Source organism: Sorex araneus, chromosome 1 (assembly GCF_027595985.1).
Source record: "Sorex araneus isolate mSorAra2 chromosome 1, mSorAra2.pri, whole genome shotgun sequence".
Lineage (NCBI taxonomy): Eukaryota > Metazoa > Chordata > Mammalia > Eulipotyphla > Soricidae > Sorex > Sorex araneus.
The window spans coordinates 129,774,116-129,795,692 of record NC_073302.1 but is presented as its reverse complement, the minus strand read 5'-3'; the positions used below and the strand labels follow the sequence as shown (position 1 = coordinate 129,795,692).

Sequence of the window (21,577 nt, the reverse complement as noted above, 5' to 3'; positions counted from 1 at the left end):
GCAGCACAGTTTAATATTCTGTTTGAAAACAGGAGTCAAAGAAAACTTCTTATGTGAAAATTAAAATATATAAAGCCAGGGCCAGGAGATAGCACATGGGTGAGGGGTGCCTGCTTTGACTACACAGGGCTCCAGATCAATTTCTGGCCACGCTTCGCACCAGCACCATCGGATATAGGCCTGCAGGCTCCGTGAGCAACACCAGGTTTACCCTGGTCAACCCTGGCACTGCAGGACCCAAGCAGCATGTCATCATCTGGCCGTTACACACGGAACCCATCAGCCAGTTGGCCAACCATCCCCACAAGAGGCCCCTGCACCCTCGACCATCTCTTGGAAGACCAAGAAAAATAAAAGTGAAATGGAGTTAAACTCAGTGATTTTTCTCATCATCTATCTTCAATTCCCCTAAGATTATCACCCAACATGGAAACTATCTACATCACAGTAATGCTGCTTCTACCACAAAAAAAAAAAGTTACTTTAGGGGCTGGAGCGATAGCACAGCGGGTAGGGTGTTTGCCTTGCATGCAGCCGACCCGGGTTCGATTTCCAGCATCCCATATGGTCCCCTGAGCACCGCCAGGAGTAATTCCTGAGTGTAGAACCAGGAGTAACCCCTGTGCATTGCCAGGTGTGACCCAAAAAGCAAAAAAAAAAAAAAAAAAAAAAAAATTACTTTAACTCTGTATTTGAAGGGGGAAAAAAAAGAACTACAGAGTGCAGGAAGGTAGAATGCAGAAAAGGGAGGGAGATCAAAAGGAGAAAAGAAAATGCAACAAATCTCATTCCTGACATCAAACAGTTTAGATACCTCTGATTTCAGCTTCCACACCTCTTTCCACCAATAACTGCTGAAACATCCAACCAAAAACCAGGAATTTTCAGCTGGTCTGGCACAGATACTCAGACTAGTTTAAGACATATGATTAGACTAATTTTATCATCTTTTGCCCCAGGCAATGGGGTCATGTTAACATCTAATAGTCATTTTTATTAGCAGACATTAACAGTTTCACCAACACTCACTAACATCCTGATGAATAAACTGATTTCATTTAATAATAGAGTTGTCTCCCTAACTTGGACAGCATGTCCATGAAACTGCTAGTGATGCAGCCGTTACACCCGGCGGTAACACCAGAGGGTCCCCTGACTCCTGACAGCAGAATCCCAGGGGAGGGGTGGGAGAGGGTGAGCAGGAAGGGTAAAAAGTTCTTTTTTGTTGTTTTTGTTTGGGGGCCACACCTGGAGATGCTCAGGAGTCATTCCTGGCTCTGCACTCAGGAATCGCTCCTGGTGGTGCTCAGGGGACTATATGGTAGTTGCTGGGGATAGAACCCAGGTCAGTCACATGCAAGGCAAACGTCAAGAAGGATACAAAGTTCTGCAAGGGCTCCTTTCCTGGGGCCTTAGGAGAATGCTCTCAAACCTTGTATCCAAGGTCAGTGAAGAATCCTCGACTTTGTCATTCTGCCCACCACCTTCTGGGGAGCAAAGTCTAGGGCCCTAAGGGCAAATGCCAGGAGCAGCTCCTGCTCTATTCCTATCCCAAAGGCTGCAAACTTCCCAAGTCACATTCAGAGATCTTTTTCTGACCAAGAGTACTACAGTGAGATCAGGAAGACATCAGCCAGTCCACAGGCTAACACTCCAGAGGCCTCAAATGGGAGATATTTTTCTTCAGTGGAAACAAGAAAAACCCAAAATGGACACAAGTTACTATGGCCCAGAAACCTTTCTTGGTCTTCCTCCACCAATCAAGGCACGGAGAAACAGCAGGCTATTTACTAATGAATATCCAAGAATTTAGTAGAAAGCTCTGATGCAAAAATTGAGTCTGAAAACCAAAATTTAGTTGCAAATTTCATGTAAAATATTCAAGAATTTAGTCAAAAATCTCCAAAACTAAAAGGAGTCCTATTGAGTTTTGATGGCATTATAGACAACAAAAAAGTAGTAAGACTGAGGTAAGAATAGCTTTCTGGGGGATAGAGCTATAGTACAGTAGGTAGGGCATTTGCCTTGCAAGCAGCTGACCTGGGTTCAATCTCCAGCATCTCGTATGGTCCCCTAGTACCACCAGGAGTAATCCCTAAGCATCGCCAGGTATGACCAAAAAAAAAAGCAAAAGTTTTCTGCAGCAACTTCATCCATTTGCCTAATTATTTCACATTCAAACTATACTTTAAGACACAGTCCCTGGGCCTGAAGAGATAGTACAGCAGGTAAGGCATTTACATGCTTCACACTCAGCCAACCTGGGTGCACTCCCCAGCACCATTTATGGGCCCCTGAACCCCTTCCAAAGTGGTCCCTGAACACTGAGCCAGGAATAAGCCATTAGCACCATGAAGTGTGGCAAAAACAGAAAGGCACCTAGTGCATGTGGTCAACACTGCTGATCCTTTGGGGTCAACCTGGAGGCCCTAGCACTGTATCCTGACCTTGGCATTCAGCCAGCCAGCCAGGCTGGCTGAGAATCACACACACACACACACACACACACACACACACACACACTCACACTCACACTCACACGTATACACACATTCTACAAGTCTTGTGCAGAAAGTACTTACCTGACTTTTTTCCCCTGTTCAGTGAGCATCTTTACCAATTCCGCGATCGGATACTGAGCTTTGGCTGCACACAGACCATAGCCTAACAGGAGCAGAAAGAACACAAAAGGATGTGTTTTATGCTGGGGAGGGGGGTGGAAGATGCTTTTTTATAGTGTAATGTATAACCAACCAACCATCCAGATATCCAATCAATGGATTTTCCTTAGAGACAAGCCCTAGGATAGCTAAAATCTTAACATGAAACCAGATCTTGCCTGCTATACCACAGCACAGTATGATCAGCGTGAAGAGTCAAGTAACCTTCCCGAATATTAGGGAACTGAGGTCTAGAGAAACAGGAGGCCTTGGCCAATGCCATGCCAACTGTTCAAGGCAAAATTAAGAAGTCAAGATATTGCAGCTCCCAGACCAAAATCTTTTTACTTAAAAGTTACTTCAGGGGCTGAAGCAATAGTACAGTGGGTAGGGGGCTTACCTTGCATGTGGCTGACCCGGGCTCAATTCCCGGCACCCTGTATAGTCCCCTAAGCACTGCCAGGAGTGATCCAAAACCGAGAAAGTGTTTTACGTAGGTTTTTAGTATGTGGTGCTAGAAACTGAACCCGGGTCCCAAAGCGTCACATATGTAAACATGCATTCTACCCCTGACTGTATATATCCATGGCTATTCTTTTTAATATGGTCAATTCTATTACAGGTTATTTCTATTACAGGGTTTGTTTTTACCTGGAGTAATAATAATGCTATTAGCCTCTCGAATCATATCAATCGCATTGTCAAGGTTGATTTCTGTATGTGTACCAGAAATTTCCATGGGCTTTCCACCAGCTGTTGATGTGGTGCCATAGCCTCCAAGAATAACATTAGCAAGGGAGCGATTCATTGCCTGTAAAACAAAAGTATCAGCTGTAAGAGTTTAATGCACATCCTTTTTAAGGGTATAAGGTTACATTAAAAAAAATTCATATCATTAAGGAATTGTTATCTAAAATAGTTTAACCAAATTAATTTGATCCAGTTTCCTTTTTCCTTCTTTCTTTCTTTTTTTTTTTTTTTTTTTTTGTTGTTGTTGTGCTCAGAAGTGCTCAGGGCTTACTACTGGCTTTGCACTCAGGAATTACTACTGGCAGTGCGTGAGGGACCATATGGGATGACAGGGATTGAACCCAGGTCAGCTGTGTGCAAGGCACACCCTACCTGTTGTATCATTCCAGACCCTATCATTCCAGACCCTAGTTTCTGGAAATTATTTCAAAATTCTAGATGGGAAAAAAATTCAGGAAATTGCATATTTTTTCCCTATAAAATCAAGTGCACATTGAGAAATTTTTCAGTAAGAGTACATCTTTTGAAAAGAATTTAAATGAAAAAGCCACCAGCAGCATAAAAAATTAAGGAAATTTTATTACTGGGCTGGTTATTACTGTATGCACACTTAATAGAAAAGTTCTACTTTCATATTTATGTGTAGTTTACCAGAATAAAAGAGAATGACAGGGGAAAGAAATTTTATGAGGGGATCCTACATGAATTCTGTTACCAGTTTAAAATGTCAAAGACAACAGCGGAATCAAAAAAAGTCCGTTTCACTTAGAACTCTGCTGCCCTCTGCTGTCACGGGACAAAAAAGGATTTTGGAATAATTTTCAAATCAACTGACTGAAATGCAAGTGGGGCTGCACAAGGGGTAGGGCATGCACGTGGCCGACCCAGGTTGGATCTCCAGCATCCCATATGGTCCCCTGAGCTCCCCAGGAGTAATTCCTGAGTACAAAGCCTGAATTAGTCGGGTGTGGCCCCCAAACAAAAATAACAACAAAAATACAACAGAAGTGACAGACTTAGCCTTCAAAGATATTTCACTTCCAAAACGGCAAGCAGGGGTATACTAGGTCTCATTAAAACTTACACACACTTTTTTAATTAGAGAAAGAATTAATTTCAGGGATTAAAAAGAGGGAGGCACTTCTCACTGCATACTGCTCACTTACTACTCTCCAAATGAAATGACAAAAACTGATATGCTGTTGGAAGTAATCTGCTTACAGACCTCTGGAGGTAGGATCGTCAAAGGAAAAGAAGTGAGATGTTTTATGAAATCAAATATTATTAACGCCATCAAATTTTAATAATTTAAATCACCGTATATGATCAAAGTAGTCATTATAATAACTAAACGTATTACAATAGGGGAAAAACTCCAAAATTATTGCACCCTATTTTAATGATGGTATGACAGATCTGTAAGTCATTGTTTATACTATTGAAAAGTTATATAAGTGTCACTCTAACACTTTAGATAAGATTTTATTAAAAATAAATTTTATACTATTTAAAAATTATATAAATGTTAATCTAGTAGTTTAAATAGCTCTTTATTATTTAGAGGTATTATTGAAAATTAAAAATCCAAGATCTTCAGTAGTAAGAGGAAAAAAAATTAAACCATCCCCCAACCCTCCTGCCACATAGAGAGAGCCTTGTCTGCTCTGCCCCTGGAGAGAGAGAGAGGGGAGGGGGGAGAAAGAGAGAGTGCAGAAGGGAGAACAAGAAAGGCGGGGAGAAAAAGAATGGGGAGGAGCAGAGACCCATGTGACTGCAGGTAGCACATCAAAGTTTCAAAGGTGATGAATTCAAATGTCAGAATTTTAAAAATTCTTTCAACCTAGATGAGCTATTATCTCACACATACATAATTCACATTTTACAGAGTACAAAGTCTGGTAATGCTAAGACTAGGATGCATTTAAAACATCCAAGTATCTTGATGTGTAAAGAAATAACACATGGGAGTATCAGAGAAGAATTCAAGTAGCGCCTGCAGGGCTGGAGCGATAAGGATGTTTGCCTTGCATGCGGCTGACCCAGGTTCGATTCCCAGCATCCCCTATGGTCCCCCGAGCACCACCAGGAGTAATTCCCGAGTGCAGAGCCAGGAATAACCCCTGTGCATCGCCAGGTGTGACCCAAGAAGAAAAAAAACAAACAAGTAGCACCTGCAATTCAGTTCACTGTAATGATGGGACATGAAGATCTTAATTCTAATACAACTTCTTATATGTACATGTACGGCCTACCGGAAATCCTAATAGTCATACCTGAAACTTCATTTCAACTCTTGTCGATTTTGATCAATCTTTTATAGTTTTGAGCGACAGGGTTCTTAAATTAAATTACTGAAAATATATGCTGATGCAGTTGTGCCCTTACCAAGGGATTCTACTATTTCACAGAAGGACAAAGGTGTCACGCATAACTTCAGAAAAAAGTTTAGAAGTACAGAAGGCTCCTTCAGTTGAGCATCACAGTCCAAAGACAGACAGATAACAAACAGATAACAAAAAAGAAATGTGAGGTAGAGGTACAATGTAAAGGATGGGACTGTTCAATTCCAATTTAACTCAAAGCACTATTCTTTGTTGCCTATAAAACTGATGGAGAAGGAAAGCGTTTCTGAGAACATTTTATTAATGTGTGCCCACTTCTGATTGGCATTTTCAGGAGGGAAAAAAAAAAGTAGTTTAACACAGTAGTTTAACAATTGAAGTCAACTTGTTAAAACATGTATCCACAATTATATCACCATCAAGCTAATTCCATGTGGTCTCTTAAAAACTAAATTATTTTTCATCTCTGAATTTACCATTGCAACATCATTTTTTCAACAAATGTTTAGGGTTTAGGGCTTTGTTTTGTTTTTCTTTCTTTTTTTTTCTTACATGATTAATGAAGTATTTTGTGACCACTGATCCACACACTGGCGAGTTCCCAGCTTCCAAGACAAAAAGTATTTGCAACACTGTCCAAAACTGTTCCTTTTAAGTTATTAAAGCCTATAATGAACATTGTATGCTACATTAAAGAAACCCCTAATCCACTTCATTCCAAGAAAACTGTAAGAAACAAATCTGAAAACAAAGGCAAAGTTATAAAATAGACAAAAGCAAAGTAATAATAACATATATCACTGACGAGCCTCCCATATTTTAATACTTGGTAGGTGCTAATTAATTGATTATAAGGCCAAAAATGTGCATTTTTGGGGGTCTGGTTTTGATCCACTTGATTTTCATTTGGAAACTGGCAGCAAAGTACAGAAATTTGAAAAATTATTCCCCAAATACTGTCCATTTTTGCAAGCCCTCAAGTTCCTAGGCAATCTGGACACTCTCTCAAGTGGATGGACTGTAAAATCCTGAAGAGGTTTGCCGATAGGACATCTGGATACAAAACAAACCATTCATTTGAGCTGGTGGTTTGGAGACTCAACATTTTTTAGTTTTTATAATACTGGAGTATTGTGTAACCACGGAATTAGCTCAGCGGACACCCAAAAGAATTCTCTGTCAGAACAAATTCAATTTTAGGGACTGCTGATTAGCCACTTGGGGAGCATTCCATTCCCTTGCACATAATAAAACCATTCTGTGTGGGTTGGGACTTGTATGGTTCCCCCGATAAATAATGAAGGTAAATATACTTGGGGTCAGAGCGACAGGACAGCAGCTAGGGCATCTGTCTTATACATACACAACCTGGACTCGATCTCCAGAGCCCCACAGAGTCGCTCAAGCCCTGCTAGGTGTGATCCCTGAGCACAGAGCCAGGAGTAACCATGAGCACTGTCAGGTATAAGCCAATAACAACAACAAAAAAATACTAGTCAATTAATATAAATTGCCATGTAGTAATATACCTGTTATCATACCCAGCTGGAAAGAATTCCAAATATAAAAAGAGCTAACAAAATATTTATCTAATATTCATTTTACAAATATAGTGTGAAATGAACATTACCTGCTGTGCTATATTGCTCCAGTCCAGTGCTTTGCAAACTGGCTGGAGCGATAGCACAGCGGGTAGGGCATTTGCCTTGCATGCAGCCAACCGAGTTCGATTCCTCCGTCCCTCTCAGAGAGCCCAGCAAGCTACCGAGAGTATCCCGCTCGCTTGGCAGAGCCTGGCAAGCTATCCCTAGTGTATTCGATATGCCAAAAACTGTAACAACAAGTCTCAAAATGGAGACGTTACTGGTGCCCACTCGAGCAAATGGATGAGCAACAAGATGACAGTGACAGTGATAGTCACTGTCAGAAATGATTTGCAAAGCACCCCCATAAGGCCTGTAATATTGCACTATGCTCACTGACAAGTTCATTTTTATTATTATTTGACAACACCCCCCCCAAGTAGCTAAGTACTAGCACGAAGAGACAATTTCTTAGAATAAGGTAGCATAAGCTAATAAGCAATGAAGATTTGTGTGAAAAGTCAAAAATCAGAAAAATTTAGAAGGAAAGAAAATGTACACCTTCAAAATAAAAAAATATGACTTTCAATCATGAACAACTCTTAACTGTATACCACTGAATCATCTCATGGTGATTCAATTTTTTAAAACAATTAAAAGTATGGCAGGTTTTTTTTTGTTGCAGTCTTGCTTTGTAATAAGATGCAGGTTGATGAAAGGTTTGAAAGGGTGCGACAAACCTATGACTCCAGGTGTCACTGGCTAGAGCTTTGACTTTTGACTGATCCTTTGTGGAGATCAGTGTAACAATCCCAAGAGCCAAAACAACAACAACAACACACTCCCTTAGTTTATTTGGTTTTATTTGGGGGGAAGGGGAATACACACAGCAATTCTCAGGGATTACTGCTGGCTCTGTGCTCAGGGACCACTCCTACAGTATGCAGGGATCGTTACTGGGATGCTGGGGATTGAACTCAGGTTCACATGCAAGGCAAGCCCCCTACCCGTTGTACTATCACTCTGGCCCCAAGATGTGCTCCCTTTGATCTAATAATCTGTCCTACAGAAATGATCAACAATAGCAAAGGAAGATTAATGTAGCAAAAAAGAAAGTTAAAGACAATTAACAATAAGAATCTGGATAAATTTTTGATGTCTATATGGCATAATAACGTAGTCACTAAGAACTTTTAGTTAGAAAATCAGAAAATTGTTACTGAGAAAATTAATACAATATACTTTACCATACACATGTAAAAACTAAAAGGACCAACGGTCCTTGATTCCAAATTAATACAATGTGTATCACTGTTCATTCCCCTGCATCAGATGCCGCCCCAGTACTCTGGAATAACCCTGTGGAATAACCCTGTACATAGGATAGGAAAGCATCACCATATCCCTGTGAACTGTTGGCCTGCTTGGCCGAGTATCACTAGAAGTGGCACTCCGAGCACTGTTTGGGAGCCAATTCCCCCCCAAAAATTTGTTAGGGCAGGGGAGGTAGCAAAAAATGCTAAAGCACATGACTTTCAAAGCCTAGGCGAGAGGCTAGATCCCAACACCACACACCCCACACCCGCACAACTGGGGGTAGCCCTACCCGTGTCCAACCCCCAGGCTCCTGGACATTGCTTGAAGGTCCCCCAAGAAAAAAAAACCTTAACCCCACATACAGCATAAGAAAAAAGAATGTAGAGCATGTAGACAGTAAATGCCATATCTGAAGCATAGAAAAAGAACAAAAACAGAACTTGAGAAAATCCATCGAGAAATATAAAACAGAAAGAAGTGAAGAGACTGGGCCAGAGAGTTAGTAGAGCGGGTAGGGCGCTTGCCTCACACGGGGCTGACCTGGGTTCAACCCCCAGGACCGCATATGGCCCCTTGAGCTCCAGTAGAAGTGATCCCTGAAGGCAGAGCCAGGAGTAAGCCCCGAGCACTAACGGGTGTGGTCCAAAATTCAGAAAAAAAAAAAAAAAGAATGATATCATCACAGAAGTCTACATAAAAGCAGACTTTCAACAAGTTCATCTTCTACCTTAGTCCAGTTCCTGTTATTGAAAGAGCGTCATTGTGAGACTGACTGCAGTTCCTGTAAACAACAATAAACGAAACCAAATGAAGGGAAAGGAAGAAAATAAAAGAAACAGAGACAGAAACTTGGAAAATACTTATGAGTTCCCTCGTATGTGGTATATGGAGCAGCCAAACAAGTGGGTAAAATAAAAATGAACTTTTAGACTATCAGATCAATTAGTGGTTACCAGAGGGAAGGCGGAAGAAGAGACAGGCAGGCAAACAGGGTAAAAAAAAAAAAATGGTGATTATCCGGTGAAAGAATTGGGACTTCGGGGATAAATCTGGTATAGTACATGCACACTGGTTTTTTTTTTTTTAAGCAATGCACACTGAAAGTGCATATTGTCAGATTACTTCAATTTATTTTTTTTTAAAAGGAACTGAAAATAATTTGAAGGGCCAGAGAGAGAGTGCAGGGCTGAAGGTGCGTGTCTTGCACATGATCGACCCTGGCACCAGGGTCCCCAAGCCATGCCAGCACCACGGAGCCTGAGCAGCACCAAACCCTCAGGCCTCCACACTGCACCAAAAGCTAGGCTGGCTAAGGGTCACTGGGTTGGGGGGGTGGGGGGGAACCCTAGTGGTCCTGAGCACTACTTGGAAGAACCAAAAAGTAAAGAGAAAGAAAACCATTTACCCACCACTCATCTGATAAAGGGTTAATAGCCAAGCTATATAAAGCATGGTAGAGCACTGATAATATAACAACAAAATAATAATAATAATAATAATAATAATAAAATAGGGGGAAGAGATGAACATAAATTTACTCAAAGAAGATATACAAGGGCTGGTGCAATAGCACAGCAGGTAGGGCATTTGCCTTGCACGCAGCTGACCCGGTTCGATTCCCAGCATCTCATATGGTCCCCCCGAGCACCACCAGGAGTAATTCTGAGTGCAGGAATTCAGCTTCCACTTCTTGGCATCTACCCCAACTGCCCAAAGACTATACAGAAAAGTCATTTGCACTTTTAATACTCACAATAGCCAAAATCTAAAAAGACAAGTGTCCAAGAACATATGACTAGACAAAAAAACAATAGTACATATACATAATGGATATAAAAAACAAGTAAAATAAAATAAAAATGAATAATGGACATAAAAATACATAAAATAAATAAAATTGTTAAAATAATCAAATTAATAAAAATAAAATCAGTATTTTGACCAACCACAAATTTGATTTTAAGAAATTAGGTATAAGAAAAGATAACTATAAGAAAAATTGACAATAAGAAATTTGACTATAAGAAAAGATGAAATCATGCAGCTTATTACTACGTGGAAGGATCTGAAGAGTATCATGCTGAGTATCATACTTACTCAGAAGAGAGACAAAATAGTCTCTCTCATATGCAAGATATAATGATACTTAGTAGGGGAATAATAAGTGGTCAAAAGGCAACAGAAACTGACTTGTCTACATTAGGAAGCTTACAATGGAGATGGAGCAAATCCATGAACAACCGGAAGACAGTGCTACAGTGTTACCATGGAAGGGCATAGGGTTTAGGAGTGGGAAAAAAATCCAATGGGGGAGGGGATGACACGGAAACAATTGTGGAAAGAAGCAGAAGCTCTGGTGGAGGGTGTGGTACTAAAATGCTTTAAATGCTTTAAGATCCTACCATTAACAGTATTGTAAACCACAGTGCCTAAAATAAAACAAAATTGATAAAATAGAAAATTATTTAAGGGGTCCAGAGAGATACTACAGTGGGTAGGGCGCTTAACCTGCACACAGTCAATCCGAGTTGAATCCCTGGTATCTCTTACAGTCTCCTGAGCAGTGCCAGGAGTAACCTCTGAGCATTATCAGGTGTGGCCCAAACACAAGTAAGGAAGGAAGGAAGAGAGGAAGGGAGGGAGGGAGGGAGGGAGGGAGGGAGGAAGGAAGGAAGGAAGGAAGGAAGGAAGGAAGGAAGGAAGGAAGGAAGGAAGGAAGGAAGGAAGGAAGGAAGGAAGGAAGGAAGGAAGGAAGGAAGGAAGGAAGGAAGGAAGGACCACTTAAAAAAAATAAAAAACCATGATGACACTCTAAGAACTATATACAAGGCCTGTCCTCCTCGTATCAGCAGTAGACTGGCTTTCCTAAGATTAAAATCTTCCCAGTTAAAACTGAAAACAGGGGCCGGAGCGATAGCACAGCGGGTAGGGCGTTTGCCTTGCACGTGGCCGACCCGGGTTCAATCCCCGGCATCCCATATGGTCCCCCAAGCACTGCCAGGAGTAATTCCTGAGTGCAGAGCCAGGAGTAACCCCTGAGCATCGCTGGGTGTGACCCAAAAAGAAAAAAAAAAAACTGAAAACAAATGACTTCAATACTATAATAAACTATGATACCTCAATTTAAAAAATAATCAAATAAATAAAAATAAAATCAGCATTTTGACCAACCACCAATTTTAGTAAGAATAAGAATCTGTTGCCCCTGCTAGTCATTTACCAAATAAAGCAAGATCAAATTAAGCTGAAAGTTCATTGTTAGGGGAAACTACTCTTAACACAACAAAATAAAATTTTTCTTCCTCATGCAAATCATGAACATTTGATTTCTAAAACCCCAAAGCTTGACACTTTTCAAATAGAAGACACAAACTCCCACTCAGGGGATTTAATTTTTAAAAAGTTTTTCTCTTATTTTGACCTTGGGCTATCAAATCCTTTTGTTTTTTTATAATAAGGTTAAATAAGGTTAAAGAATATAATAAGGTTAAAGAAAACTAAATGTCAGTTATTTAAAAAAAAAAAAAAGATAACGCCAACACTCACTTTGCAATGAGATTTTTCAGTGAAACAGAGGAAAACTTCTAAGTTGTTCAAAACTAACTCCTAGACTCGGTAAAATTTACAGTGATTATCCGAGAGCACAGGGAGGGAGGGCGGTGCTGTGGGAGAAATGAGCAGGTCTTTTATTGTTCTTGTCTGGCTGGTTGGTTTTTGGCGACACCCTATAGTGTTCAGGGCTTACTCCTGGCTCCGTTCTCGGGGATCAGCCCTGGCAGGGTTCAGGGCTGAGTACATGTGGTACTCAGATTGGCCACCTGGAAGGCAAACACCCTATCTGCTAGACTGTCTCTCCAGTCCAAAGCAGGATCTTTCACTAGTGGGACAGAGTAATTTCAAAGTCAACCTCTGAAATTCCATAAATGATAAGTCGATAAAAACACACATTTTTTTTAATTGAGCTGAAAAGTAATGTTTAATATTACAATTAAAGAAGGAAAGTAGGAATCTTTTCTCCACCTGAGTTGCTTTATTTTGTTTTTTTTTGGGGGGTAGGCCACATTCAGCAGTAAGCTTACGCCTGGCTCTGTGCTCAGGGACCTGTCCTGGAGGTGCTGGAGGGACCCTCTGTAGTGTCAGGGATTGAACCCAGGTCAGCCCCAGTGCAAGGCAAGTGCCTTACCCATTGGACTTATCACTTCAGACCTCCACCTGAATTGTTCGAATCAGTCTCCTGCCACCAAGAAGGAATTCAAAACAGGAAAGTAAAAATAAAATAAGCTAGATAAGTGTTTGTCCTGCTAAATACTTCTTTCTTCAAAAAAAAAAAAATCACACTGATTCTAACATTACAAAACTCACTGATAACCAGTGGAAACGACAAACATCAGCAGCTTTCCCAAAACAAAGAGACAGTAAGAAGAAAGATACGTTGAGAGGCCAGAGCAATAGTAAAATGTTTAGGGCATTTGCCTTGCACATGGCTAACCAGGGTTCTATCCCTGGCAGTGCCAGGAGTAACCCTGAACATTGCTGGGGAAAGAAGGAAGGGAGAGAGGAAGAAGGATCTCATAACACTAAGCATGCCTTTCACACCTCAAAATTAATTTGAATGAAAAAATTAGAAAAATTTGAAATTCAGAGACAAACAGATTCACAGAAAAGTACTCCGCAATAGAGTACTTGCCTTGCATGTGTGAGGCCCTGGGTTTCTAGGTCTGATCCCCAGCACTGCAAACACACACACACACACACACACACACACACACACACACACACACACACACACCTCAAAATGTATGACATTAGGGAGAAAGTTAATAAATGTTATGTGCCCATATGATGTAGTCCCTGGTGCAAAAATTTAAAGTGCTGTAATAAAACAGCAAGAACATAGCTTGTAAGATGAAAGGCAACTTTTAGATGTAACTCCTTTTTTTTCTTTTTGGCTTTTATTTGGGGGTGGGGGAGTCACACGCAGCAATACTCAGCAGTTATTCCTGGCTCTGCATTCAGGAATTATTCCTGGTGGTGCTGGGGGAGGTCTTCGGAGCCCAGCCACAGCCATGCTCGAGGCCCTTCTCCACACGTTCAGATGAGGCTCATGCATGAAGGTACCAGCAGAGGAACCCAGGTGTGTGGGACCCGGGGCTGAGACCTCCAAACCTGCTCGGATCGGGACTGGGCCTCTTCCACCCAGATTTCCCATTTTCCAGTAGCTAGGTGGTCACAACCAGGGACTGCCCCTGGCGCCATGTAATCCCACCAATGTCAACATCCAGAGACTTAAAACCAAGCTCCAGGAAGCCTAGACATCTTATAGGCTAATTCTCCTTCTGGGAGAACCTGGCAAGCTACTGAGAGTTTCCTGCCCACATAGCAGAGCCTCGCAAACTCCCCATGGTGTATTCATATGCCAAAACTGGTAACAATGCTGGGTCTCATTCCCCTGACCCTAAAAGAGCCTCCAATGCGGCATCGTTGGGAAGGACAAGTAAAGAGAGGCTTCTAAAACCTCAGGGCTAGGATGAATGAAGATGTTACTGAGGCCGCTTGAGAAATTTGACGATCAACGGGATGATGATGATGATGATGATGATGATGATGATGATGATGGTATGATGGTGCTGGGGGATCATATGGGATGCCCAGGACCAAACCCCAAACGCTCTACCTGCTGTACTATCACTCCAGACCCTGCTGTACATTTTTAAACTACAAAGCAGCACTGTAGCACTGTAGTCCTGTTGTTCATCAATTTGCTTAAGCAAGCACCAGTAACATCTCCATTGATCGATTCCTCTATCCCCTCAGAGAGCCCAGCAAGCTACCAAGAGTATCCCACCCGCACGGCAGAGTCTGGCAAGCTATCGGTGGCATATTCAATATGACAAAAACAGTAACAAACTGCAATGTACGATCCGTATTTGCATGTAAAAAGCACTTGTTAATTGTGAATCAAAATCTGTCTGGTCACAATCAATTCCGTGTGACCAGACAGATTTGTAATATACAGAGCAAAAGCAAATGAAAGCAACAGATGAGAACAGTAAGTCTTTAAGTCCATAAGGAAGACAGTCAGAAAACATTTATCTTCAAACTTCCTTTTCCTAATTATCTACCTCTGGATACTTTCAAAGTTGGCCTGCAAAGGTATTTCCCTACCCCAGAACTCTGACCTCTCTACTGAAGAGATCCAAATTGACATTACCCTTGTTACTGCAAATAACTAATCCCTAACATGGTTCTGGGGGAGCCCCCACCCCCACTGCCTTTTCTCTTACCACACACATGATGTAGGACAGGATGGCACCCGAGGAGCCGATGAGGGCGCCAACGATGGTGAGCAGGTTGTTGTTGAGCAGGAAGCCCTCGGCACACAGGGCCCAGCCAGAGTAGCTGTTCAGCACCGTGATGACAACAGGCATGTCTGCACCCCCAATAGCGGCCGTCAAGGTCACACCCTAGGGCAAAGCAAAGTGGGGCTCCAAGTTAATATCCTAAAAATAATGTAGGCCAACGACTGATCCATGAAAAGAAAAGTAAAATCTCTGCCATTTAACATCCTGATTCTTACTGTGTCGCCGACCCATGTCCTTAGGGACAAGTTTCATCGGGTTCCATTACTGGTGACTGAGTGGCTTCCCATCAGACCACATCCCTCACTGATATGAGATGGTCTACAATGAACCCTGCGCCGTGGTGCCCCCCTCCCCCCACCCCACAGACACACACACAGAAACAGAGAAGGGTCTATACTAAAAAAAAAAAAAGGCCCGGAGTGAATTTTCCCATTTTTCTGGTGTTTGGACTAAGGGCCTCAACTGTTGACAAGGGAATCCATTAAAACAAAATACATTAGCCCAAAGTCTTTTAAGTTTAAAGATTCGAGAACAGGGTTTAGGATGAATGACTAAAGCAGCTAGTAAGTTAAAAAGAGAATTCTGCAGAGGAGCGGGCTAGAGAAAGGAAAGCCCAGATTTTGTGTATAAACTCTGCCTCAATCTCTGGCTGAGTCTTAAATTGTGACGATGTGGGCAGATGCCAAGCTATCGTGTTAAGGATTAAGTAACAGATGTCAGCAGCCCCCAACTATAGAAGGGGCAGAACTTTTTATTCAAATCAGCTGCCCACAAAAAATAAAGGAGAGACGATCACGAGTACTCTTTGGAAGAAGACAACAAAATCCAGAGTCTCCATAATGCACTATCAGTATCTCTATAATGCAACCCAAATATCACTTAGCCCAAAAAAGAAAACAGATGGTGGAAAGAAAAATATACTTCTGCTTATCCTGAGCTCATTACCATGTGAACATACAGCATGTATCACATAGCCAAAAGAATTAAAACTGGTCTACAAAATATTTTATCTTAGTAGCATATTCTCATACACCCAAATTCATCTCCTGCCAGAGATAAGTTTCTGAAATTTTATACTTCTAAAGGGTTAGTTTTGAAACAGGTTTTGTGGGGTTTTTTTTGGATTTTTTTCTTTTGCTTTTTGGGTCACACCCAGCAATGCTCAGGGGTTACTCCTGGCTCTGCACTCAGGAATTACTCCTGGCTGTGCTTGGGAGACCATATGAGATGCCGGGATTGAACCCGGGTCGGCCGAGTGCAAGGCAAATGCCCTACTCACTGTACTATCACTCCAGCCTCCTTGAAACAGTTTTATGTCTTACTAGATTTAAAAAATAGAAACTATTTTTCTTCTAAAGTAAAAAATCAGTGCTAGATAAGAATAAAATTGGATTATTATTATTCACATGAAATATATATGTATGGGTTTTTTCCAGTTCCAGGGATCAAACTCAGGACCTCATACATGCTAATCAATGCTCTACTCCTGAACTATTAGTAAACTTCACTGTAAAGTTTCCACATTAAATTTGCATACTAACTCTAAGAATTACATAAAAATAAGAACCACTTCAATACCTTAAGTCTTGTGGTTCTGAATTAAGCACTCTGAGTTTGTTAAGCAACTTCTCTATATCTAACTGTGCTAAGCATTAAAGATTAATTTTTTATAGTATATCTACAAAGCAGACACCAATTAAATGAACAGAAAGTCATTCCTTAGAGAATAATACAGAACCGTGTGTAACAGGACTTTACACCAGCACAAAATGCTAAACTATAACATACAGACAACTAAAGACTACCCCAAGAATCAATACCCTGACTGCAAATAATTGAGAGAGGAAGGGGAGAAACAAGCCTGTCATGAAAGGCTTCACTGAACTCCCCTTGTTAAATATAAAGATTTATTAACCTCATTTTGTGCAATGATTTGGTGTCATATAAGTACTTCAAGCTAACCACCTGCGACACAGCGATAGCACAGCAGATAGGGAGTTTGCCTTGCACACAGCCGACCTGGGTTCGATTCCTCCACCCCTCTCAGAGAGCCCGGCAAGCTACCAAGAGTATCTCGCCCACAGAGCAGAGCCTGGCAAGCTACCCGTGGTGTATTCAATATGCCAAAAACAGTAACAACAAGTCTCACAATGGAGATGTTACTGGTGCCTGCTCAAGCGAATCAATGAGCAACAGGATGACAGTGATACAGAATTGGTGTCATGGTTTGCAATGAATATGAGAGTCACTCTGGGTAGGGTCTACCTTACACTTAACTGTACAAACCCCAGTATGCTACTTTGGCGGGCTTGTCACACAGCCACTACCTAGGTACCTAATGAAAACATGGGACCTTCTAAAACTCCTGTTTATCATTGCATTGATCCAGGGGAAATGCTCGGCACATTTTAAGGTACGTCTTAAGATTCTAAAATTCCAGACTCGGGCCAGAGTGATAGCACAGCGGGTAGGGCGTTTGCCTTGCACTCGGTCGACCTGGGTTTGATCCCCGGCATCCCATATGGTCCCCCAAGCACCACCAGGAGTAATTCCTGAATGCAAAACCAGGAGTAACCCCGGAGCATAGCTGGGTGTGACCCAAAAAGCAAAAATAAATAAATAAATAAATAAAATAAAATAAAATTCCAGACTCTAAAATGATGACCCCATACTAGCACTGAAAACATTTCCACTCCATCAGAAGTCCTGAGACGCAGCAGAAATACAGTTGGACTTTAATAAAAACCCTCCTCATCTCAAAGTATGCACTTTCCATCTCTGACTTCTTACCATAACAGCAGACAGGGCTGACACCGAACCCAGACAGGTAATCCCGGTGGTAAAGCTGGGGTCCATCATGAATGGTATCAGCCCACCCACGCTGGCCGCCAGCAGCCCCACGTTGAGGAGGTGCCGTCCAGGGAGCAGAAGAGGGGCAGATTTCAGGACACCTAGGACCAAACGCACAGGAGGCTGAACCTGGACCCTTCAGAAACGTCCTCAGAAAGCCCTTACACACATAAGGAAACCCCTCACTCTCACACTCTTTCGTATGTGCCACTTAATCCTAAACCATCGGGACAGTTGTCAGAGTCAAAACATGATCCTGACAGTATCACTCTATCTCGCCAGACTCCAAAAACATGAAAGCAAAGAGGAGTTCTTAGGCACAGCACATACTTAAGAGACTGAACTGTTCTTTACTTTGATCACTTAACAACGTCTGCGCTCTTTGTCGCAGAATAGTTGCTAAGTGTGGTTTTATTTACTTCAAACTTCAAAACACAGTCCTTGTCCACGAGCAGTTCTGATTCTATCAACTGGACCCAAGGGAGAAGAGCTGTTTGCAAATACAAAGCCTGAGACAGGAATGTTTCTTAAGTCCGGCAAGCTTTTGTGATTTTTAAGTTTCAGGAAGTTCCCTACTTAATTTTAATGGCTTGATTACTGAGAAATAGAACCAAATTTTAAAATCATAAACTAGTTCCTCATAGAGACTCACTTTCCCATGGACACAACCTATATGGAATGTTTTTAACCCCTCCACTTCCTCGGTCAGGATTGCAAGAGCAAAAGTTGCCAGGACAGAGCCCTCAAGCGTGGCTATGTCTGTAAATAAGCAAAGCATACTCATCACACAAATGTATTCCATGAACTTCTCGTCAGGAAATGTGTAGAGTTCACGTTTGGGAACTCTACTCAGGCTCTCTACCAAGGAATCACGACAATGCTATTTCTGACCTATATTATTATATATCAACCAGTCTCTCTGCACAAACTTATAAACACAGGCTTGCAGAAACCGTTTCAGAGTTTCACAAGATTTGTAAAGTTCAATACAGGAGCACTGTCTTAATGAAGAAGGAAAAAAACCCTATTTCCAAATGCTGTATCAATGCTTTTCAAGTAGCAATTATTAGAAGCTATTTGCACAAATGGACCCCAAACACTCTGCCTCGCTGTTATGTTCAGTCACTTACCCTGCAATTTTCCATAAGCAATAAGAGACCCACTAAAGGTGACACCACCAATGTAAGTACCCAGGTAGGCCACAATCTTGGTGAGATTTGTTGTTGCATCCATAGCAAAATGCGGGTACTCTACAATGTACTCTGCCACACAGGTGAGCATAGCTGCCAGACCCACTAGACTGTGGAAAGCTGCAACTAACTGAGGTAAATCGGAGATCTGGATGCGTCTGGCAATTGTCAGTCCTGTTAGGAAATGAAAGAGAGAAATTAAAAGTTGGACGCTTAAGTATTTCCAAAGTTGTCACCAGTAATTACTGATCTGCTTCCTCATATAGGCTAAATATTCTCTTTAAGGACTATAGATAAGGGTAGTGCATCCTTTCAAAATAGCAGGTATTCTCCACCAAAGCTCAGCTCCAAAGAATCCAAACACACAGCATTACAGTCTTCCTTCACAACCTTCACTTACTCCCTCCACCTAACACTTTACCTCTCCAGTTAAATCCCATTACACTCTCCACACTATATTAAGAGCCACGACCCCTACTCTATAGGGGTCAACACTTACTCTTCACGTGCTAAAATTAGATAAGGCCTATTGGGAACAGGTCATAAGGCCAGTCAGAACTTTTTAACTCTTGAGATGTTCGTGTTGGATCTCTGTGGTAGAAACACCATGTAATGCTAAGCTACTGAACATTTCCTGGGTGCTCGAGATTTGTGACGTCATAAGAAACAGCTGGACTGTGAAGAAGGTCCAGTTTTTCAGTGTCTAGGTAGAAGCCAAATCCAAAAGAAAGGAAATACAGCATCTGGGGACTAACTGTGCCAATTGGAGAGATGCTGAAGGGTTGCACTCGAGAGCATTAAGGAGACTGTTCATGAAGGTCAGGTCTAAAGGCTTTCCTGGCTTGTACTTAAGAGTGTAAGGATATTTCTCTAAGTACCTTTTTTGGGACAATCAAGAAAGGATGCAAAGCTTTTCAGGGAAAGGACAAATGGGAGGGGTCTAAAATTAATATTGCAATGTAAATATTTAACCATCAGCTCCCTGAAATGAAATCATGTAGAGTTCAAGTAGGTACATGAGTTCTAATGATATGAAATGTGTAATTTTCAAATAATAATAAAATATGTAATGCACTTAAGTTTCATGCGTTTGTTGAATTTTTCTAAACTTTCATATCTGAGGTCAACCCAGTGTTTGTAACTGGTAAATGATAAATGAGAGTAGTAAAGAATACTTGCTTAAGTTCTTGTGCTATTCAAATTTAAGGGCTAAAGGTATATATACTTTTAAGTTAATGCTACATTATTAACATTTTTCCCTCTCAATTCCTTAGGTCCAAACATCAGCAAAAAAATAAGTAAAATCCAGTTTTGAAGCATTTTTTAATTCTTTGAAGTATATAGACAACTGCAATGGCCAATTTCAAGCTTCCAACCCACATATGTAATAAATACGGAGTTGGGATGAAATGTGCTAGAATTCCAAGAAAGGAGAGGGAGTACAGCAGGTAGAGCATTTCCTTTGTACGCAGAAGACCCAGGTTACATCTCCAGCATCCCATATGGTCCCCTTTGCCCCTAGCCCATCAGGAGTGATTTCTGAGTGGGCTAGCGAAGAGTTACCCCTGAAAAATGGCAGCTATGGCCCAAAAACTTAAGAACAAAAATGCGTACTAGTTCAGTAATCCTTCATATACAAGGAACTCAGATCCCCTCGGGAGCACAAATATAAAGGTCTAATAAGTCAAAAAGTTATGAGTGGCATTATTACCTTTGTTTCCAACATGATTGCTTTCTGATTTTTTATCATTTAAATTTCAGTAATGGCTATATTTAACTGGCTTTCAAAATTCACAAAATTTTAATAGCCCCAAGCATACCACTGAGTAAAACTAACATTAGTTTTTCTGCTGCACTTGTGTTTCTCATAGTTAGCTACTATATAAAGCAGAATCTTCAGCTCTTATTTATACCCATAAGAACAAGATGAGCCTCCCTATAGTGCATATGTAAGAACTCCAATTCCCCATTCAATCTTCAGCTAACTGGACAGAGTCCTGGAAAAAAAAAAAAACATACACACAAAGAACTGAGTATAGGAAATGTCTCTAGCCCAATCTCTTGACAGATATGATATACTTACTCATTGTCATTTATATAGTTATATTTGGATGAGCATCATAACAGTGTGATCCACTTTTTACCAAAATAATACTTAGGAAAGCAATTAAAATTAATGCAATTTAATTCTTTCATTTTTATAGACGTGCCCCCCAAAACACCAGGTGTGACCCTGGAGGCGCCCAAGCACAGCAAGGGTGGCCCAAATGACCCCCAGACCACAGAACTGACCAGTATCACATCTTTGGGTTCTGGCACTGAACCACAATAAGGGAAGGAAGAAAAGAAGATAGAAATAGAGAAAAAGAGGGAGGAAGAGAGAAAGTGAAAGGGAGGGAGGAGTGAAAAGAAGGGAGTGTAAGGGAGGGAGGAAGGGGAGAAGGAGGAAGGAAGGAAGGAAGGAAGGGCGGAAGGAAGGAGGAAGGGAGGGAGGGAGGGAAGGAGGGAGGGAGAGAGGGAGAG

At 41.4% G+C, this 21,577-nt stretch overlaps 1 protein-coding gene across 1 annotated transcript in view; it reads right to left on the bottom strand.

Annotated features, from left to right (window-relative positions):
* The window catches only part of NNT (nicotinamide nucleotide transhydrogenase), a 112,128-nt gene that overhangs the window by 28,399 nt on the left and 62,152 nt on the right, over window positions 1–21,577 (bottom strand). The window contains exons 15-19 of the mRNA XM_004608415.2: window positions 18,995–19,228; window positions 17,805–17,965; window positions 14,937–15,116; window positions 3,312–3,471; window positions 2,583–2,664 (exon numbers count right to left, since the gene is read on the bottom strand). Coding sequence (XP_004608472.2) covers window positions 2,583–2,664; window positions 3,312–3,471; window positions 14,937–15,116; window positions 17,805–17,965; window positions 18,995–19,228 — 817 coding nt within the window. The remainder of the gene's footprint in view (window positions 1–2,582; window positions 2,665–3,311; window positions 3,472–14,936; window positions 15,117–17,804; window positions 17,966–18,994; window positions 19,229–21,577) is intronic.